Source organism: Tinamus guttatus, unplaced genomic scaffold, assembly GCF_059628265.1.
Source record: "Tinamus guttatus ecotype Peru unplaced genomic scaffold, ASM5962826v1 Tinamus_guttatus_pri_ptg000749l, whole genome shotgun sequence".
Taxonomy (NCBI): Eukaryota; Metazoa; Chordata; class Aves; order Tinamiformes; family Tinamidae; genus Tinamus; species Tinamus guttatus.
In genome coordinates, this window is record NW_028289283.1 from 2,206,206 (window position 1) to 2,226,089 (window position 19,884).

A 19,884-nucleotide genomic window follows, 5' to 3' on the forward strand; every position below is an offset into this window, starting at 1 on the left:
TCCAAACACAAACATCTGTCCCGTTTTTCGTTAAAACTCCCTACAGAAGAGCAAGCTGCTCTCGCAGTGCTTTGTGACTTTCAGCTCTTTCCTATAAAGGCTTATCTTTTCACAGAGCCAACTACAGCAGCAAGTTAATCAAGTGCTCCAGCCTCTTAAGACGCCCCTATTAACATTCTGCCCCGCAGTCTGCTTGGCTGGTGTGCTGCTAAAAGTGACTGCAAAACTCATCCTGTGGGAACGTTTTCTCTGCTTTACAGCCCCCATGGGCTTTACTTTTCTAGATTTTCGCAGGTGCTAGAGTCCAGCCCAAGGCACAGTGCCAACAGGTGGATGAATCAGTCTGTGTATTGCCCAAGTTACATCTCCATTTGTTCACAAGGAAACATGAATGTTGCCTGCCTATATTTATATCCCCTGCACTCTGTCTCCTTCAGCTGTACAGTCAGAATAAGCCTCTGCCCCCCGTTGTCAGGGATGTTTAACTAAATATGAGCTATTGGCTTGAAGTAAGAGTTGTGAGCTTTCCTTTTATGGCCATACGAGGTACTCCTGTTAAATACAAAGGCAAGTAATTCAATCACTGTAGGTGATCAAAGAGTTTGGACCAAGCACTTGCAGAATCACTGTTACCAGACTCCCGGCACAAGGTTTGCTATGTGCAGAAATAGAGCTGGTGCTATTCAGCTCCAGCTGATGAACAGGGAATGGCATGAATTCTGCATCAAACTACTTGGCAACTCCCTTGAATGCATCCCTGCAGCCATCCTCCAGAAGAATCTGCTTCACAAACTGGCTTATGTTTACTGTATACAAGGTTGTAAAAGCATGTGTTTCAAATCCAGGAGTAATTTTACATTCTAGGAGATGCCAGACATCAATGTCTATTACCAGTGTAATGCAGTAGTGAAAACCGATGCCTACAAACACCCTTTTTTTTGTTTAATTCTGGCACTCTATTTTGAAGCATTTCATTGCAAAATTGGTTCTCCTTAAGGCAAAAGGAGTATTGGAAGCAGGGAGGTGGGAAAGGACTGTGAAGGACAACTTTGTCTCTCTTCTTTGCAACTCCCCTTATCATCATGATGCCTTGCTGTCTATGAGTTATGCCCCTGCTCTTTCCTATGTATGTGTGCTGTGGGGACGCTTGAAATGAGTAGCATGACGTGCATAGGCTAGAGATAGAGCATTTCCAGAGAAGAACTTTTGGCCTGTGAGTGCACATCTGAGGCGGTGAACTAAGCTCTTATTTACCAAAATTTGGGTGTAAATGATCAAACAAAAGGCTTTTTCGCTCCCATTTTCTCTATTTCTCTTCTACAGGGATTCCTCACCGGTAAGAAATCTTTTAAAGGATATCTCAGTTAGTCCCTAAAACATTTAGGAGACTTCTGGTAACAGGACTCCATTTCCCCCAAATCAAGTATATGTGACATTTAAGAAGAACTTAAGAAGAATAGTATTTGCCATAGAAGTATTATAAAGTTTTTCAAAACAGTATCGCCATAAAAGCTTCTTGTTTTCCACTGCTGGTTAAAACAGCAGAACTGCATCCACTCCCCCCAGTGGCTCTATCAATAAAGTGGGCTTGGAGTCCACAGCTGCTCTCCTGTTCAGGGCTGGCAGAAGGGGAGAGGAAAAAAGACTTTTCACTCCTTTGCTAGTATCTCTGCATCTGTGTGGTGCATGGCTGTAACTGTTTTGGTAAGTTAAAAAAAAAAAAGCTTTATGGATGCTTTCAGTAGTCTGTCAGGCCAAATCAAAGGAGGTACAAATTTGCTACCTTATTGCTTGGAGTGTTATAGCACTAGTTATGATAATGCCACTAGTGCACTCAAAGATGCAAATTATGTGGTAAAATCATGTCTTAGCCTTTCATGTACTAAGCATGAAAAAGGTGACTGGGTTTTTGAGGCTTTGTTTTTAATTAGATTTTCAGGTATTGCAATCACTTTTTAAAAATGCCCTAAAGTCACCAGTGAGACAGGAAAAGCAGCCAAGATGCTAAAAATAAAGAAAGCTGAACTATGGAAAGCAGAATGGCTTTAACTATTTCACACTAAGGCACTAAAATGCTCTACAAACAGAACATTGGCAGTTTATAGAGACAAGCACCAAATGGCACACGGCTTACAATCTCATAGAAACAACTGCTAAAAGACCTCCCCACACGTGAGAAAACTGTCACAGAAAATTCAAGTTTCCTAGGTGAAACTTTGCTAAATTAGAAGTTCCTTTTCATAGAATGTGCAAGTGCTATGCTTTTCTGTAAATGAGCATTGATAAACAGAGGAGAGTAAGCAGCATTAAAAGTTGGAAGACTTCCCACCTCATGTTGTACTCTTTCATTTTGAAGTGTGCAAGCAACCCCATCAGACAAACCATGTAAGTACCTACGTATTTTATGTGAATTTGCTGGAAGCAGGGCATCAGTACAAGGAGTAATGGATAATAAGACACAAGATAAGCAGTTAATCCATTGGTCTCCTTGATAATGCAGTGATGTTTTCCCCCCGAGTAACAGTATTTGTGCCAGGGAATAGGGGCAAACAAGAAACAGCCTGCTTGCAACTGTAAAAGAAACAAGCATCAGCCCAACACCTACCTTAATAGGATCGATTTTTACAGGAACATGTACGATTCTTTGCAGACATTTCTGTGAAAATGTGATAAAGTAGCAACTAACAGACTGTATTTGCCCAGCCAGAGCACCAGCTCCACTACATCTTGTTTCTTAGTGTGCATCATATCCATGTGCTAATATTGCCTATTGCAATGATCGCCATGCAGCTTTAACTATCTAGAAATAACTAGATTTGGGATCCCATTTGGTATTTTTCACAAGTCCAACCCTGGACACCAAGACTGAAGTAAATAAGTTCCTAAGGCAGCTACAGCAGTCAGTTATCTCCAGAAGTTGTCTTTCAGGGTAGGTAAATCTCATAATTCTAAGCCTTTGATTCCATGTTGAAGTAACTTGTCAAAGTGAGGGGTCCTGAGCCTGTAGATTTCACTAGAATAGAATATCAGAGGAGCACACTGCCACTGCCCTTGGGGCATGGGTATCACGTGGACAGGCACTCGTTTCTGCAGCATCTTATTTCTTCTCCCTCCTGCTAAAGCCTCAGTAATTAAAGAAGAGGACCATGATTGCTCCCAGCAACTCACTGTATAAGTGTGGGTTTTGCATTTAAGAATTTTATGTCCTAAAGTGTCTATATATAAAAAAAAAATGAAGCTGTGATAAAAGAAAGTAAGTGGGACATTGAACTAACTCTTGGTTGTAAAGATTTGGATGGAACCCTAAGAGACTGAAAAGGCTGAAAAAGCTTGGTATCAGGGTAATAGAAGCAGTTTCTTGCCATTCTGCCATTTTTTCCACATTTATACACAGAAGTGTGACATGCAGCTTTTCACAGAATTGCAGAATGGTTGAGGTTGGAAGGGACCTCTAGAGATCATCTAGTCCAACCCCCCTGCTCTAGCAGGGACACCTAGAGCACGTGACACAGGGTGGCATCCAGGCAGATCTCCAGAGGAGACTCCACAACCTCTCTGGGCAGCCTGTTCCAGGGCTCTGTCACCCTCACAATAAAGAAGTTCTTCCTCATATGCAGATGAAACTTCCTGTATTTCAGTTTGTACCCATGACCCCTTGTACTGTTGCTAGTCACCACCAAGAAGAGTTTGGCCCCATCCTCTTTACATTCTCCCCTCAGGTCTTTGTACATATTGATCAGATCCCCTCTCCATTTTCTCCAGGCTGAACAGGCCCAGCTCGCTTGCTTAGTCTTTCCTCGTACGACAGATGCTCCAGTCCCTTAAGCATCTTTTCTTTGCTTTTTTATTATTTTTTTCCTTTCAGGGAGGAACCTTGCAAAACAGTGAAATACAGGATTTTACTGCAGGCATTTTTGGATCTGAAAATAGCACCCAGGAGCCACGAATTCATGCATCAGATGGCTAAATGAGTCTTCTCAGCAGTATGTAGGTTTTCATTTCCTTTTTCCTGCTGTTTGTCTTTCAGGTGATGTTCTGTATGAACTCCTTCAGCATATCCTGAAGCAAAGGAAAGCTCGTATGCTGTTCCCACCTTTCTTCCACCCTGGGAACTCTATCCATGCTCAGCCAGAGGTCATATTACACCAGAATCATGATGAAGGTAACTGTCTTATTCTTGTGGGAGCTGTTATTAGAGAGGCAATTTGGGTATGGCTGTGAGGAGTTATTCCAAATTTACTTAAACAAAGCTACACTCCTTCCTTGACTCCATAGCTGTTTGAACAATCAGATGGTGCAGCGAGAGGACTGGCCATTCTCTATCTTCCATTATTTTGTCATGTTTCCACGGCCCATTTAAAAGCTATACCAGATGCAGACTTTAAAAAGTAACAAAATTTCTTATTGAACCCATTGATTCACTTTCCTTATTCCCCAGTGGGTAGACGACAGAATTTTAGTGTGCCAGAGAGGTAATGAGATGCAATTGTTTGGATGATAGGGGAAAGGCAGCCTCAGAGAGGAATATCTAACTCTTAAGTCATTTCACTGACAGTCTGCCATTGCATCAAGCCCAGAGTTCGCAGTCATCTTGTTGCTCAACTTTTGAATTGGTTGGGCAGTTCATTTTGAGAAAAGTTTTGTCTGCCTGTTTGTTCTTTTAGACTGTCATCAGGAATATTTTGTTATATTGTTAGTTAGCCCTTTAATACTGTCCACACATTCTATGTATGCCACAGATGGTGAAGAAAGAGCAGATATGTGTTTGTGCACTGTAGCTTTGATATTCTTCCACTCTTTGTAAGAGCAGACCAAAATGTGTTTCCTTCAGTGGAAAATGGAGGGGTTTTTTTGTTTGTTTTCATTTTTTTTTAAGAATATACATGCTGAAATATTTTTAGTTTTTTTCTAGGAACAGAAAGCTATGAAGCCTAAGATTGTTAACAGATATCTACCGTGAAAGTGTTAGAGTTAATTTTTTTTTCAATTAAAAAAAAAAACAAAAAACAAAAAGAAAGGGTGTTTTTCCTTTTTTTTCAGTAAAGATGAGAACAGAACATTTCGGATATTATCCTAGTCTCTGCTTATTGGAGAAAACTATCTCAAAATTCAGCATGGGATCACAAGACAGGATTCAGGGGTACTGTCAGTCCTGTAAAGGGAGATCATAACCAGGCTGAGCAAGCCAGAGTCAAAGAGCATGAGCAAAACTCTTAGAGTAATCCAAGAATAAGACAGCAGCAGGGAGGATAAAGACACTCTGAAGTGCTCCCACACCAGTGTATAAATATTTCAAATTAGAAGATGGTGCGGCAGGCCAGCATGAGCTTAAATTGGCAGAGCTGTGCAAAAGGAAATTGCGTGGTATATTAAAATTTACACTTTGCAGAGGCCATTATAAAAGCCTCCATTTTTTTTCCCCAAGCTTGGTGTTCACACACAGATATTCCCTTCCTAAATTCCACCAAAAGTGCTAGAAAACATTCCCTCAAAGAGGATTGCGCAGGGATGTTGAGTTAACCCTACATATGCATCACTACCAGTGACTAGTAGTCTTTAGCAGTCTAGTAGTCCAACCTCTGCCAGAGCACAGCAGGATTAAGGAACAGCTCTGATTTCTTCTTCACAGTCATCTCCTCTGATAGCATGAATAAAGATACAGCTACAAATAGTACCTCTTTTTCTTAGACAACTCTGCATTATCACTTCAAAATTTTTCTTAGTAATAACAAAAAATAGTTCTTGTTTTTCTACAAAAAGAGCTTCAAAACAAGAAAGCAACAAAGATGACAGCTAGCCTGCTGCAGACTCAGAGCCATCAGAAAACCAAGAATTTATAGGCAGGTGAATTTATTTATTTATGTACTTTGACATTCTTTCTTTCTTCTCCCTGTTTCACATGGTCACTTTAGAGAAACTAGCATGTTTAGGAGAAAGCAACTTAATAACATAGAAGAATGAATGTGAGAGGGAGAACTTAACCCCACCCAAACTCACAAGAGTAACAGAGGGGTCATTTTTTTTTCTGTGGCACAGTATTGAGTGTTAGAACTTCACAGGTGATTTTTTTTTAATTCCTCCTTATACTATTGATCGTCTTCCATTTCCCTCTTCTGGCTCATTTGTCCGTATCTTAGTATATGATCCACTTCTGAATGCTTTCGTTTTAAGTTAGTGAATCCAAAAGGCATGAGGTGAACAGTTACATCTAGTGGTGTTTTACTTGCTTAAGCAAAGTGAGTTTGACAGTTTCAAATCAGCTGGCAATGGGTAAGGATATCTCCAAGATAGATGGATGAGCAATGGAGACTTAATTATCCTACATGTCCAGTGATTCTTCTGACTCAGCACTGAGTCATTTGATCGGATGCCATACTGGAAGCTTACTCTGTAGTTCCCAACACTTGGGTAAGAAGAGTGCCAATCTTTGGGATTAGCACTGCTGTGATGTGATTGCTCACTCCCAAGGATGAGAGCAACCCCACCCATCCCCATATGGGCCAGATAAGTCAGCAGTTTTCCTGAACACCTTCCCTTTCACAGGAATGAATGTTGGTCACTTAGAATGAAGAGCCAGCTGATGAGTGCATATATTCCTGAAGGAAGTGATATACCATATGTTCTCGATTTACTGAAATCCAGTGTCCCATGGAATTAATCTGATGAGGATTTTATTCCATTCCGTTCATGGCAGTGGAACGACTGGAACTAAATTCAAATAGTTTATGGTACACAGTGACTTAGGCCTTGGAGTGAGGGAGTTCTTTGGATAGATATTTGAAAGAGCTACCTGAAGAGAAAGATCATGGAGAGAAGTAAGCATTGGTGTGCATTCATTTTTGGTTCTTCATCTTGTTGCTTACAAAACTCCATGATGCCGATGTCCTCCATACTGTCTCCTTTTGGTTCAGGATCACCATTGATTGGGAGCAGAAAGATAGGTCTGCTTCTCTTTGAAGCTATTCAGAGCCAACTAATGTGTGCAAGGAGTTTGGAGAAAAGCACAGCAAGGCATAAATAGGACAAAAAAAAAGTCCCTGCGGTATTCTAGTCTGCACATAAAGGCCAAGAATGAGCACACTGCATTTGAACAGAGAGTGATGGGATTGGATGGTCTGTAGAAGATAGGATCTTGAGTAGAACTGGGGTGTAGGTATGAATGTTCCTGCTTTTTTTCAATAGTAGCAAAGAAAGGAAACTTGAAAAAGGGACTGCCACAAAGGTATAGCTGTAGATTAATCTTTCTTCTATGACCATTTGGGCCATTACATACTAGCTGGCTGCATTGTATCTGAAGCCATTTGGGTTTAAACTAGAATAATATGTGGCTCTGGAGTTTCATTTTCTCCAGATATTTCATTGTCAGTACCTCAAAAAGGTCTGCAAATTCATTTTTTTCTTATCTGGGATCACAAGTGTGTGCAGTATGTTCCAAAGCCATGCATTTTTCTGCCTAAACATTCAGGTTTTCCTGGCAGCTTTCAACTTCCTTGTATAGACAAGCAGCCTGTTGGGTAGGTGTTTCATCACTGCCTGGCACTGCATTTTCTTAGTACTACAACTTTACCTTTTCATAGGTAGTGCTGATCCCTGTCTTGCTGCCTATGTGGATTCCAGGACAGGCTGTGAGCCTGTCTGCCTCAACAGGATCTTCAAGCATATCACCACCTTGACAGAGAGCAAGAGGTTTTTTATTTTATTTTATTTTATTTTTTTACATTAGGAGGATCAGAGCAAAATGAGCAAACAGGCAGCCACAAATAGGCAGCTACTTGTTTCAGAAGCTACTTGTACCCAGAAGTTTCCTTCTCTTATCACCGAAGGCTTTCAACCAACAGCACTGAAATTTAATCTTTGTTTTCTAGATAAAAAATTGGTAGTCATTGCTACTGGTGGTAGTTTCCTCTCTGTCAGTAATTCCCCGAGTCAAAAATGATGGTCTTTGCTTACCTGGAAGTTTACACTGTTCATATTAAAGAGATCTGGAGCCATGATTTGATCTTCTTCTAGGTCATAGCCAGGGAAACAAGTCCACACAAAAGTGACGCCAGAAGTCCTGCTGAAGAAATGTGTTCATGTAGGACAACCCATCAATAGGCAGCAAAGACCAAAAGCAAATGTAGTATCCATATGAAGATGTTACTCTTACAGTTGAGACTGAGTATAAAATTTAGCTGGTCTTCCACAAAATGCTTCCTACCACTGGGTTTTGCTAGATAACTTAGTTCGGATATCAGGGTAAGTTACTCTCTGCTCTTCATCAATCTCTAGCATTTAGAACTCTTTGCCAAGTATTCGCTTGATTTTTACTTATTATCTTTGCCCTCTATCTTGCCATGTTCATCATGGTACAGTAACAAGAATCATACATAGAGAGACACGAGTGGCAGAATATATGTTATGAAACATTTGCTAAGAAACAAAACTAGCATGTCTAAATCAGATCTTACTTTCCTCACATGTGTACCAGTCAACTACTCAAATAGAATTTCTCTTACCATATTTCCCCATGAACTACCATAATATGGTGGCAGAAAAAAGATTTGTTTTCAAGGTACTGATTTCCTTCTGCATAGTAATAACTATTTCCATATATCTAGCGTTTTTTCAGAGGGTCTGTAAGTCACACAAACAAAAGCATTTCCAAGCTGACACCAATACCAAGGTAGTCCAGCTATCAGTCTTTATTCATAGCGCTTTTTGAAAAGTTAGATCCTACAGATTTATCACAACAGAGACAAATCGTATTTTTCATGTTTTTTTCATAGATACCTTTGTCCAGAGACCTTCAAGACCATCCACAGAAACAGTCCACCACAATCCCCCAACCATTGAACTGTTGCACCGTTCTAGATCACCCATCACCAACAATCACCGTCCATCACCAGATCCCGATCAGCGGCCACTGAAGTCCCCTATGGACAACACTATCCGTCACCTCTCCCCTGCTGACAGGGTGCCAGGGACAAGGCATCAGCAAGAGAACAACCACCAAGAGCCCTATCCTCTCTCAGTGTCCCCGATAGAAAACAACCACTGTCCACCTCCTTCTGAAGTGCTCCAGAAGCCCTCTAGCCCTCGTCAGGAGAACACCAGGGTCATCCAGCTGATGCCCAGTCCTATCATGCATCCTTTGATACTGAATCCCAGGCACTCCGATTTCAAACCATCAAGGTTGTCTGATGATGGGCTGCACAGGGAGGTAAAGCCAATCAACCTGTCCCACCGGGAAGAGTTAGCTTATATGAACCACATCATGGTGTCTGTCTCCCCCCCAGAGGATCATGCAATGCCAATTGGAAGAATAGCAGGTAAGTGACACTCTCTACATTGAGGTTGAAGCTCCTCGTTCATAACTCACCATGCCATATATTAATAATTTCTCATTTCCTTTTGCCGCTCTGTGACCTCAGATTTACTGGCATTCTGCAAGTTTCATCAGCTCTGTGGTTTAGACAGTTAAGTAGAATTAAACATGTTTCATGACAGGTAAGCAAAGATGCAGAGAGACTTCTTTATGACCACAGAATGTGTAATTAGGATTGAACAATTTGTGACCTGACACTCAGTGCCTTTCTACCCGTTAGATATCCATTTGTTTCTTAAGATTTTTAATCTGCGAAGTCTCCAAACTACCCCTGCAAGGTTGGTAGTTTTCCAAGTGTCATATTCACATTGGTGTCCAATCCTATGGAAAGAAGAGCAAAGGCCTTTGAGAAAATGCAGTTTCAAACCCTTAATTATGGTGATGGCAAGATTAGTGAGATCTCACCTCAGAGTCCTACTTTGTAGGCCCTCCTTTGCTTCTTACCACTAGGACTGTCCCTTTTTATGGAAACAAGGTTGCCTTTGTCCCACGCAAACCACAGGCCTTGTCTCACTTTTGTTATCGTAAATAACTGACATCATAACAGCTGAATCAGGAAGCTGAGGTTACAGAAAATCTATCTTGTACTTGAAAGGGAACTGTAAATAGATTGAGAGTGGGGAAGGGAGAATCCAACCATTTCAGAAATATGCTGAATGCCCCAATAAACAATTTCTTTTCAGAGCCACTCAAAACATTCCACACATTTATGTCAGCAGCAAACTTAAATGATACCCACTTTGTGTGGGGTATCACACATCCACAATCATGAATTTTTAAAACATCTTGTTCATTTGTTAAAACACCTTGTTCGCTTTGTGTACGTGCCTTACATTTGTTACAGATGGAGTGCTGCCTCAGCTCTCAGGAGGAAGATTCTGTTTTCTTAAGACTTACCACCTTACATTCAAAATGGACATGTCTTACCACCTAGTCAAGCAGTAATTGCAGCAATGGCTGTGATTCTTTCACCTTATAGAGAGATTAATCTTGTGGCATTTTCATCTGAATGATATTTGTCTCTCCCCTTTTGGTTTTTATTGCCCGCACTAATCTTAGCAAGTTGAGAAACACATTTAATGTGGCAGAGAATACACTTGAATGGTTGCCTCACTGGAGATTCTTTCTTTAAAGTGCTATAGAAAAATTAGAGGTTTTTTTTTTTTTTTTTTAGGGAGGGAACATTCTCTAAAAATGAAGCCTAGACTGGAAAGAATAGAAAAAAAATGTTTTTAATTTTAAATTTAAATTCAGGAGTTTCCTTACATGACTGGGAATCTTTGGTTTCAGTATACATTGTACACTGGCTCCAGTGACACCAGCCATGTAAGTAGTACCCATACATCAGTCTATCCTTGTTTGTCTGTAGGGCAACAGTAGCCAAGCCTACATTTGTTTGGGCATGACATAATTGCTTGGCAAATATATGTAGCCATTTAAACTGTTGTATATAGAATAAAGTTGCAGACTTAGCTGCCTTATTTGCAGTTCAGTGCTTAGCCCCACCAGTGCCATTTGAAAGAGCATTTCATGCTAAAAATCCTGAGGCCTACACGTACAATCAGTTCAAATGAGGACAGTACCTTATGGCCCGGTTTGGGTCACTTATGTAGCTCGTAGTTGCTAGCTAGATAACTACAGCTAAATTTGCCAGCCTACTTCCATCAGTACGCCATGTCCTTTAACTGTAAATACAAACAAGCCCCATTTGCTGAACATGCACAAACTAATGCCATTCTAGTTGGATTCTAGAAGCTTCCCAACTGCAGCCAAGAGGACTCATAGCCTATTTAAAGGTGACAAAACCCAGATTATGTCAAAACCAGCCCATATTTCAAATGCAAAGTCACTTATATCTGTGCCATTGCATTCACTGGCAGCACACTTACTTAGGCCTCCTAGAAGGAAAGCATTTCTACCAGCTTCCTCACACCTCACACCCTTCAGCTTAGCACTTTTGCCATAAAGCAATTTTACTGTAAGACCACCTCTCTTCTAGGTCACTATGAATCTCTTCTCCACTTGAATATCCTTATCTTCATTCATATTGCTCTACTTAACATAGAGGATTTTTATCAATCATGGCTTCTACTGTTTGACAGAGACCAAGAAAATTGTAATGCTTAGGTTTTGTACACCAATACCAATATGCAATTATAATATAATTATAATATACCATATATAGCAATATATTTGTACACCAATATATTCTTAAAAAAAATTATCACTGTTACTACTTCCATTTTATGGATGAAGAAGACTGAATGGTAAGATAATGAAAACCTTACCAATAGTCCAATGGCAGACTTAAGTCTTTATTAACAGTAGTGAGAAGACAGCTTTGACTTTCTGTTGGTTTAACTATTTGCAAGCAGGTGATTTTCTATGGAAACTCTGATAAGAAACAACTATCATGGAAGCCTTATGGGCTGCAAATTAGAACAATAGGCTGAACTCCAAACATATTTTATTCCCAGCTCAACTATTTTAAATTGTAAAACAGAATTCTTCCTGGACTGGCATACCTCACAGCCTCACAAACCTCTTTACTTGTAGATAAAGTCTGTTTTTAAAAGCACTACGCAATTATTTGGTGCTGAGAAAGAAAAGAGTGTTTTCCCTTGCTATTATCCAAAAATATTCTGTTTTCAGAAAGTTGATCATTAGAGCTCTGACTTTTTGACTTCCTGTCAGACAAAATAATGACTTGTAGTCATTGACTGATTAATCTTTCCTACATTTTTGTATCATACCATTTCTGGAATTATTAACTTTACTGGTAGGACACTTTACCTTTTAGAGCAAAGAATTTCAAATTGAAGGTTTGATTTTCTATTGCTCTACGGCTATTTTGCACATTTATAACAAAGTAAGAGGCATAAACTATGTCACTTGTTAAGTTCCCATATCTTATTCATCAGTGGCTGTAGTTGTTGTTAAATATCAGTCTGTCTGTCTTCTCAACATAATAGGCATGTCTGTTTCCCATAACTTTGTCAGAACCAGTGTTCGTTGTGCTGGGACGATTCAAAGGCAGACTTGTACCCCCTGTAGATAGACAAAGTGAAGTTTGTAATTCCTGACTTGATATCGGTTGTAATATACCTATGACATGCTTAAAAATGCTAAAAATACCTCTACAGCAGTTTGAGCAGAGGAGTACAAGGGGCAATTTTCCCTACTGAAACTTGTATTTCAAAGCAACAACAGCAGTTGCTGGTAGTCGGCCCCAAACTTAGACACTAGCAAACAGGCACTCCATCTGGCTGACCTTCAGCTCTGAATTTTCTACATAGGCCATCTTGGTTCCTCACAGATTGTCTCAAAGGATTCCACTCTGTGGGAAGAAAAAAAGAGACATAGCTTACTCAGTTGCAGTTTCAGTCAAGAGAAATGCTTGAAATTAGTTCGTCTGCAAAATGGAAATTCCACTCCCCATGTACCTCTAACTGGGAGGGTTTTGTTATCAAACATTTTAGGACTTTGATATCTCATAAAAGGTACTTCCCCAAGGTACAAGGCGAGGCAAGGGTTATTGCGTTGGCAGGCATTCCGAGCGCGTCATGGCTGCGGCATGCACAACACCCATGGGGAACCACAGTCCCAAGAAATCCTCCTTGCAGCCATGCCGAAATTCTTTGCTCACTGATTTCCTTGGGAGCGCCACTATTGACTTCAGTCAGGGCAGATTTCCACCACAAGGCTATGTTTAGGTTTCAAAAAAGCCTTTTCTCAGGTATCCAAGTCCACCTGAGCTTGCTAGCTGGAGAAAACAGGAACTCGCATCACCTGTCACTTGCCTAAAGGAAGACACTTCAAGAGGCAGTTAAGGGATTGTCTGACTGCAAGATGGTCCCCTCTAGGTTTCTCCTTTGGCCAACCATGTCCCTCAGAGTTCCAGCTCCCAGGGTCACATTCTATCCTGACTCTCTGGGACTGAAAAGCTAGTTTGCTAATCCGTGGCAACCACTGGCTGTGACCCTTCATGATACAGATTATACTGCTTTTACTGTAGCACTGCTGCTCTTCCAGCATGTCTGCTAGAGGAATGACTGCATAGGTGAGAAAGGCAAAGTGCCAGGGAGCAATGGCAGGTGCAGCTGGACTCCCCTCAAGGTCTCAGTGTCCTCTTGGAGTTGGAACCCAATAAAAGCCATTGAGATCATCATTCACTCCGCAAAAGTCCGAGGGCAGGCCTGTCCAACTTGTACGGGTAGTTTGGAAGGACGAGTGTACCTTTTCCTCTACAGAGCCCCACCTTGCGAATTGCTTTTGATTTTGCTCTGTGCTTGGGAAAAAGTATATATAAAAGGCAGGTGAGTCCCTCACGCCAGTTGTTGTCTATTAGTATACTGTTCTTATCAACTGGGTTACCTTGGCAACTGGGCTCTATTTAGCTTCACAAGCTGCCAGGTTTGTTTCTTCCCCTTCAGGAGCTGGAGGAAAAGCCAGGTAATGTTTAAACTGTTCAGAGACGCATTGTCTGCTACTGTTTTGGTTTGGACCATAAAACTATTGCCTGCTGTAGGAAAAAAGCCGTGTGAGATTCTTACCCTGCCAAAATCATGAAACATATATCTCCAGCTCTGCTTCTGGCTTGCTTATCCCTGCCTCAGTTTCTCAGTGTGTGACAGGTCTGGAGAATAGAGAGGCACAGCATGAACCCCGCAGCTTGGAGAAAGACACATGTAAGCAGCTTCTCCATAAAAGCAATCTGATTGCCAAAACCAAAATGCAGTACCTTGTCGAGTGCACATCAGCTATGAATGAGTTGCATTCTTAGTAAAACCTACAAAGTAGTATTGCTTACAATGGTTGTAGGCCGTGTGCTCATTCAGCATGGGGATGTCTCCCACCCCAAAGCTCAGTAAGCAATGTAGTTTTGTAGTTTTGCATGGAGAGAGAGGTTAGAGGGGGCAACAGGATCGGGGATTTTCCTTTGCCTTTGCCTAACAAAGGTGAAGGAAACGTCAGCTTGCATAGGAGGGGAAAAGACAGGAGGAGTTAGTTGAGTGAATTTTCACAAACGAACTGCTTAGAAAGCATCCAAATCAACTCATGCTCGTATTTTTGCTTTGGAGTTGAGTTGGAAGTCTGCTTTAAAGGGAAGATAAACAAAAAGTAAATTCATGTCATTGAGCTAGTTAGATTAGTAACACTTGATTTTGAGAGCTTAAACATTGTACTTTACTACTTCAAAATGCAGGCAACTCAGTGATCAGCTTCCCCTCAATTTAGCTACTAGGACCTGAGTCCCAGAGTCCACATTTACTCTACGTTTTTCAGTGTGACATTTATCTCTGTGTCAAGTTTTATTTTTTTTAGCCAACACATCAGCAAAATCTTCTGCACGATTACAGTTACACCAAAACAACAGCTAAGCACAACTTACAAGTTGAAAGTTTTACAGCAGCTAGTATTGCTAGCTCTCACATAAAAGATGCAGCTTCCTCTTCCATCTGATTATTAGTGTTTGCAATACAGTAGTACCTGTAGGCTTTATTGTGCTACAGTCCCTGCCCCAAAGAGCTTACTGTCGAAACCGGCAGGGTAGATACAAGGGAAGGAAGGACATACAAAGGTGAAAGGTGTTTTTCAGAGTTCCACCACTGGTCAGGAGCAGAGTAGGAAATAGAGAGCTACACTGCATAGCAAAATAAAAGTATGCATTAAACTGTATCAGTAGACACCATCTGATCAGTCCATGCCCAGAGTTTTAGGTTATTCTGTAACATACTAGCACCTAGTAAGACTTTCTGCTTCACATTGCAGATTCCAGTTTGTTTACAAAGGTATAATCCAGTTTAAAAATTGGGGCAATCAACACCTGTACCCCACTCAGTATGATATTTTCCTGATTTTGTTCTTCACTAGACCTCTCATCATGACAGCAACCCAAGCTAGTCATAATGCAAAGAGCTGGGCACGTGGTGCATGCCAAGCTACCTGTTAATGATTATGAGTATTGCAGCACTAGTCATAATGTTAGTGTGGTGCACCCACTTCTGTGTCAGTGGTGCAGAAACTCCCCAACAGTGTGCACGTCTACTTTTGGGACAGTAATTGTTATTCATGAATCCAAATAGCTTTTTTTTTGTTCTTTTCTTTGGTTATGGATTGTCTACATGAGCAAGTCAGCGAACACAACAGTTATTATTTGTAAAGGCTTGAAACTGATTCCCTCATGTACACATTTGGTGGTTGGTAAATAACTTATTTATTCCAGAATGACAAGAGTGCTTTGTGAATAGAAAAATTCTGGAAGAAAGTCACTTAGCATAGGCAGACATAGGCCTACTGTGGCACTTGATGTTAGGAAAAGCCTACACCAATCAGATTACCCATATGAACCAGCCCTCAAGCTTGTATCCAACAGTGTGCTCTTTGATTTATTACTGTCCCTCCTTCCAAAGCTGGAATGAACTTCACTTTGAGGAATTCTTAAATAACCTGAAAATGATTGCTGTATCCTCCTTTTCAGAGGAGGAGCACTGGCAGACCAAGTTGTAGAGACTTATCTTTTGTCATGTGCTTCTTAACAGGTACCCTGCGGGTTTTTGTTTTGTTTGTTTGTTTGTTTGTTTTGTGTATGTGTGTGTGAAAATGCATGTATCTTTGCTAATGCTGTGAAAGCCTATCCATAGATGTGCCTGAAACTGCTGAGGCTGTCTGCACTACCATCATGAGGCATGAGCCCAGCAGAGTTTGACAGCATACACACACAGTCATAGACTCACAGAATCACAGAATGCTCAAGATTGAAAGGGGCCTCTAGAGGTCATCTAGTCCAACCCCCCTGTACACACAGGGTCACCTAGAGCACGTGGCACTGATGTTCAGCGTGCCTGTTGTGATGCACAGGGTTAACACAGGTCTGATTTGGGGGCAGCTTGACAAGATCCATCTCCAGTCTCAGCTGCTAAAGTTACAGTTTACATCCTGGCAAACTAAGAAAACCAAAGCAGTGGTATACATTAGCATGCTAGTTTGTGTGTATGGTGGTTCAGTGCCTGCTTTCCAGAAAGCAGGGAACCTCCCATAGGGCAGAAGCCCATTTGGACAAACTGGAACCTGCAAATCCTGTCACTCCCATTTGGATATGGCCATGATAATGCCACTGGCCTTTATTCACTTGCCCTTGGCAATCATGTGTGCTTTTATATTTGCAGTGTGTGTCACATCTATTTCCAGCCCTTTGTGGAAAGCCAGGCTGCTATAAAGTGACTGAAGTATGGATGAGAACCAGGCTCATAGAGTTCATTTTCATAGAAAGTGTGTGTATTATAGCTTTGAGAATCATCTTAAAATGGCATTAACAATTAATTTCAGCATGAAAGCATGCCTTCCCGGCCAATTTAACTAATGGCACTCAAGCAATAGCAGAATGGCAATAACCTGAACAGGTAGTTTCAGATTTTATGTAAAATATCTTGCTTTCCAGCCACTTCCACTCTTACTACACAGTTAAAGGAGCAGAGATTCCAGTCAGGGCTTGTTGTGGTCAACTCGGAAGCTAGGAGTGACCAAGACCCTGGAAAGCATAACCATTTAGCATTCAGTCCTCTCATTACTGTATTGAAGTATCTACACGTTGCGGCTTGACTGATTTGATAAGTTGGTTCTGAGTACCCTTAGCCTCCGTTGAGGTCAACAGGTTGTTAAGCATTTAAAAAAATCAGCCTTTTTATGAAAACATTAACATTTATTTTCCTTGTATATGGTAAGCTTTCTTCAGGGTAGAGTTGTGTCAGTAATTCAGATTTTGATATACAAAGCAAACTTACTTGCATCACTTTGAATCCTCTTAGTTAAACCAGAAAAATACACCACAGTTTTGACTGTACACTTTATTCTCTCCAGAATAGATGGGCGTATTTAAGAATTCATGGGCTTATCTAAGTCTAGTTTTAACACTAGTCTGTTAGAAATGTCACAGAAAAGTTTTCATTAACTCAAATTCACATCTTTAAATTGGTAGGAATTCGAATATAGAGGAGCTTTCAGCAAACATGTTTGTTTAACATTTCTGTTGAGGGAAGGAGAAGAAGAGAAAATTACCGTGTCTATATGTGGAGATTTAACCCCAAGATAGGCTGATCAGATTTTATTTTTCCGTCAGAGGCTAGCAGAAGTTGCATCTTTACAGTTTGTGGAGATGTTCTTTCAGGTGAGACTTCTTGGGAACATATGAGACGGGATTTCATGAGACCACCTCAGGAGCACATCCTCCAGGAATGCTCCCAGAAGGAGCTCTGGGCTTCCTTGTGGAGCACAAAAGTGCAGGAATCTCCTGCAGACAGGAGAGAGCAATCTCATGGAGACAGTGATTTTCTACTGTTGAAAAATAAAGAAAAAAGCAGTTCAGATGCATCATGAATGCACCTGAAACCAAGGGGTGAAATGAGCTTGTTATAGAAAACACCAGACCTTCTCATGTTATGAGGTCAAGAATACTATCTTGTTGAGAATACCCCAACTGTAGTAAAGTCACTGTCCTTCACACTTTTTGAAGTATAACTCAGAAGACAAAGCTGTGTCCCTTAAATCCTCCACAGTGCTACATCAAATTGTTTGGCCAGTTTTCCAATGCCAAACAAGATGTCAGCTGTTTTTAGGAGGATATTCAGGTGGATGCAAGCAGGCACAGGTTCAGTCTCTCTCTTTTCCTAAGGATTGCGCCTCATGAGCAATAGAGGTGAAGAAAAGCTGTAGGAGGATCAGAGGCAGAATTTTTAGCAACATAAAGAGAAGAGTGTTGTCTACCACTGAGGTGAAACAGGAGAATTATTGAAACTAATACTGGAAATTCCTGTCTGTTTAGTAGGGATGGAACAGGGGAACAGGATGGAGGGAAAACACATTTCTTCACATTACTCTAAGGATGCAGATTCTTCACCTGCCAAACAAAAACAGAGGTCATGGTTGCAATTACCTTCCTGCCCTTTGTTAATCTTCAATGTGAGTTAAAGTTTCAACTGTCCACTCCCAGTCCCTGGCCCATCCATTGGGCCATATTGTTTATGAACTGAGCACTTATTTCTACAACCACATGCAGGGTATGAACCTTTCTGAACCTACTTTCCCTCATACATTTTTAGTGCTTAAGACGAAGGTTGGTGCCACCTTCCTGCATTACTTCCACAACATCATAACGGAATGGTTTACACATCACAGACTCAGGTTTCCTCTATCCCGATCTCCCTTTCCGCATTTGGGTGCAAGACAGAAGCAATGTACAACTGTTGTACCATATGATCTGGCAACCTGTTTCCTTGGCCCCAGCTTGGATTTACTGAACTGAACAAATAGCTCTGTCAAGAGGTTTATCCACATATCAAAACTGGCTTTACCACCCCAGCCTTGCATCTTGCTTCTAACAGCTCCTAACATTCAAGGCAAAGAAACACCTTTCCCCTGGGCACAGGTTGCTCTACAGGGACAAGCAGGACTAAGAGTAATTTAATCCCTGAATCATGAGATTCATTTAGGTTTTTGTTTTGCTTTGCTTTTTGGGTTTTTTTTTTTGGAGTTCTGTCTTCTCAAATAAGTATGCTATAAAAATAAATCAATATTGAGGCTGGATTTTCCAGAACTCCCTCAACATCTCAACACAGCAGTAATCCTGCTGGGGTATTTCTTTGTGAGTGTGCTGTCCCTTGTTTTCTCTCTTTCTTTTTCTTTTTTTTTTTTTCATAATGGAAAAGGCTTTCAGCAAAAGTAAATGAGCTGATTGGATGATCATCCCCAGACATGTTTACTCCTTCTCGTTTGCACCATTTCCATTTTTCCTCCCTCTCTGTTTGTGAGCTGAGTGCAAGTTAGTTGACTGAGTTGTTCTTGACATACCCTTGAAACAAATTACAGTATCAGCCATCCTGATGAGCTTCATATAGCAGTTGAATAGCCTGAGGGTCCAATCGGCTTTTCCAGAAAGCTCTTTTGCACATTTTAGCATGCAGTTACAATGCAATTAGAGCTCATCTCCATAGCAAGCCTAAACCAAGTCTGGACTCAACAATTTTGTGTTTTTTGGGTTTTTTTTTGTTTGTTTGTTTTCTTTCTTTTTTCCATACAAGGAAATGGCCATTAACCTTTAAGATTTCTTCATTCCATCTTTAGTTTAAAAAAAGTCTAGATGCCCTGAAGTGTCCTCTTCTAAGAGACTGTCCTTCTTGGAGAAAGGGGTGATCACGTTCTGGGCCTCCCTCTGAATACCATGAGTATCACCACATTAGCTATCCTACCGCACCCCAGGTGTGCTTGCTGAAACCAAGATACTGAAAGTACTTCTGGAGAAGTTCTGTCAATTAGCCTCAATTGCAAATGAGTTTGCATTACATTTGCTTTACTGTGAATAAATGCAGTCAAAGCACAAACCACCTTGTAAAAAAAGGGGTCTGAGCTTGGGAGAGCTCTTCAGCTGGTTGAAATCACAGAATCGTTTAAGTAAAAAGACGTCACGCTGGAGAAATTTTAGACTGGCCTACTCAGCAAGGGGTAAGCCCTTAGTTGATGGC

The 19,884-nt window shown here is 40.9% G+C and overlaps 1 protein-coding gene across 1 annotated transcript in view; it reads left to right on the top strand.

Moving 5' to 3' along the window:
* The window catches only part of ETV6 (ETS variant transcription factor 6), a 131,657-nt gene that overhangs the window by 98,747 nt on the left and 13,026 nt on the right, over positions 1-19,884 (top strand). Inside the window, exons 4-5 of the mRNA XM_010214945.2 lie at positions 4,028-4,162; positions 8,769-9,311. Coding sequence (XP_010213247.1) covers positions 4,028-4,162; positions 8,769-9,311 — 678 coding nt within the window. The remainder of the gene's footprint in view (positions 1-4,027; positions 4,163-8,768; positions 9,312-19,884) is intronic.